Raw genomic sequence first — 2,599 nt, 5'->3', positions numbered from 1 at the left:
TTTTAGAGATAGGGTGGTCTCACTATATTGCACAGCTGGTCTCGAACTCCTGGGTTCAGGCGATCCTCTGGCCTCAGCCTCTCAAAGTGCTAGGATTACAGGCATGAGCCATAGCACCCGACCCTACATTTTCAAATGAAATTCTCATTCTCCAAACTTGTTACTTACTCTGGTGCCAATCACCTTCAGATAGCAAGAGAGACTTGTGCATTTTTTTAGGTGGGGGAAAGTTTTATGTGTGATCACCATAAATGGAAAACCTGTTCCATTTGGCACAGAGAGGAATAAACAAGCCACACAGAAGCCAAATACAATGAAAAGCAAACAAAGGTATTTCCCTACTTGCTAGGTGGCTGTTGCCAGCTCGCTCCACTTTTTGAGCCCGAGGCCTGCTTTTCTCGTTCAAAAGAGTAGCAAAGGGTTAGGCATTCAAAAATATTCCAGCACCCAGCTGAGCCTCTCTCCTTGACAGTCGTCAGGAGAACTGAAAAAGGAATGACTTTCTCACTGCGTTATTCAAGGTTATTTTAAGCTCCGTGTGAAGTTCGTGTCGCGTTGCCTCTGGCTGGGACTGGTATGCGAGCCTCATTTCAGGAAACACTGCGTTCTTTCCCTGGCTCCTCATAGCTCCGCGGAGTAGGCTGCGCTATTATTGTCTTTTCATTAGAGGAGGAAATTTAGGCTCAGAGAGGTGAAGCCGCTCGCCCAAAGTCACACAGCCGCGTCAGCCCCTAGCACGTGGGCTGTCCCTAAGTTACCCTCTGGATGTTCTTTCTCATGGTGAACATCTTGTGTTTGGATGGGGGCACAGCGAGGATACCCCCAGTGGCCTTCTGCCTTTGCACTTGAGGCTCCGCAGATGCCGGTGACCCACCTCTTCCTGCTCAGGCTTTCTGGACTCACTGGCTTCCTTCCCATGGGGAAGGGGGACTGTCCTCCGCTCCAGTCTCTCCCTGAGGCGATCAGAGCCAGGGCCAAGGGCAGCGTGGACTCTGACTGCCTCTGCGGGTGCGGGGTCAGTGTCAACAGCCCCTGTACAGAAGCATGAACACACCGACCGGATGCTGGGGTCGGGGGGCAGCCCTGGGTTCACGCTCTGCCCTCGCACCTCCAGAGGGACCTTGTGCCAGTGTGGGCGCCCCCGGACCGCCCACCCTGCAGTGGCCATGGAGGATGCCTTCGGGGCAGCTGTGGTGACCGTGTGGGACAGCGATGCACACACCACGGAGAAGCCCACCGACGCCTACGGAGAGCTGGACTTCATGGGGGCCGGTCGCAAGCACAGCAATGTGAGGCAGGCCTGTGTGGGCAGGGCCCGGGCACCAGGGGGCTGCATGCTCGGGGCTCCACAGTGGAGCCGGGACGCCCGTGCTGAACGCTGGCCCCCTCCGCCCATCCTTGTCTTTGCTCTGTGTGTCCCCTCCGCCCCACCTGTCTTCTCTCTGAGGTGGTCTCCTCTCTGTGTCTCTGTGTCACTGTCTCCCTCTGTCTCTGTGTCCCTCTCTTTGGATCTCTATCCCCCTCTCTGTCTGGGTCTCTGTCCCCCTCTCTCTCTGGGTCTCTGTCCTCCTCTGTCTCTGGTTTCTATCTCTGTGTGTGTGTGTGTCTCTGTCCCCCTCTCTCTGGATCTCTGTCTCCCTCTCTCTCTGGGTCTCTGCCCCCCTCTGTCTCTGGTTTCTATCTCTCTCTGTGTGCGTCTCTGTCCCTCTCTCTCTGGGTCTCTGTCCCTCTCTGTCTCTGGGTTTCTGTCCCCCTCTGTCTCTGGGTCTCTGTCTCTCTGTGTGTCTCTGTCCCCCTCCCTCTGGATCTCTGTCTGTCTCTGGGTCTCTGTCCCTTTCTCTCTTGAGTCTCTGTCTCTCTCTCTTTCTGGGTCTCTGTCCCCCTCATCTGGGTTTCTGTCTCCATCTCTCTGGGTCTCTGTCCCCCTCTCTCTGGGTCTCTGTCCCCATCTCTCTGGGTCTCTGTCCCTCTCTCTCTGGGTCTCTGTCTCTTTCTCTCTGGGTCTCTGTCCCCATCTCTCTGGGTCTCTGTCCCTCTCTCTCGGGTGTCTATCCCTGTCTCTCTGGGTCTCTGTCCTGTCTCTCCGGGTTTCTGTCCCCGTTTCTCCGGGTCTCTGTCCCCATCTCTCCGGGTCTCTGTCCACATCTCTCTGGGTCTCTGTCCCTCTCTCTCTGGGTCTCTGTCCCATCTCTCTGGGTCTCTGTCCCCATCTCTCTGGGTCTCTGTCCCCCTCCCTGTGTCCCCCGCTTCCATGTGTCCACAGTTCCTCCGGCTCTCTGACCGAACGGATCCAGCTACAGTTTATAGTCTGGTCACACGCACGTGGGGCTTCCGTGCCCCGAACCTGGTGGTGTCAGTGCTGGGGGGGTCGGGGGGCCCCGTCCTCCAGACCTGGCTGCAGGACCTGCTGCGTCGTGGGCTGGTGCGGGCTGCCCAGAGCACAGGTGACCGAGGGTGGGTGGGGGCTGTCTCCCGGGCCTTGGCCTGCCTGCCATCTCCCCCACGACTCTGCGTGGCCTCCCCCGCCACCCAGTGTCTGTGTGCGTGTCTCTGTCTTACTCTTGGTTTTTCTCCCTCTGCCTCTGCGTGTTCCTCGGCG

General features: G+C 57.6%; 1 protein-coding gene across 1 annotated transcript in view; it reads left to right on the top strand.

The window, feature by feature from the left end:
- The window catches only part of LOC105514869 (transient receptor potential cation channel subfamily M member 4-like), a 38,209-nt gene that overhangs the window by 7,174 nt on the left and 28,436 nt on the right, over positions 1-2,599 (top strand). The window contains exons 3-4 of the mRNA XM_011946526.1: positions 1,115-1,289; positions 2,264-2,540. Coding sequence (XP_011801916.1) covers positions 1,115-1,289; positions 2,264-2,540 — 452 coding nt within the window. The remainder of the gene's footprint in view (positions 1-1,114; positions 1,290-2,263; positions 2,541-2,599) is intronic.

The sequence above is a fragment of the Colobus angolensis genome, unplaced genomic scaffold, assembly GCF_000951035.1.
Source record: "Colobus angolensis palliatus isolate OR3802 unplaced genomic scaffold, Cang.pa_1.0 Scaffold25, whole genome shotgun sequence".
In the NCBI taxonomy this organism is placed as follows: domain Eukaryota; kingdom Metazoa; phylum Chordata; class Mammalia; order Primates; family Cercopithecidae; genus Colobus; species Colobus angolensis.
Note: the sequence above shows the minus strand (reverse complement) of the source record. Positions and strands in the feature narration are given on the sequence as shown.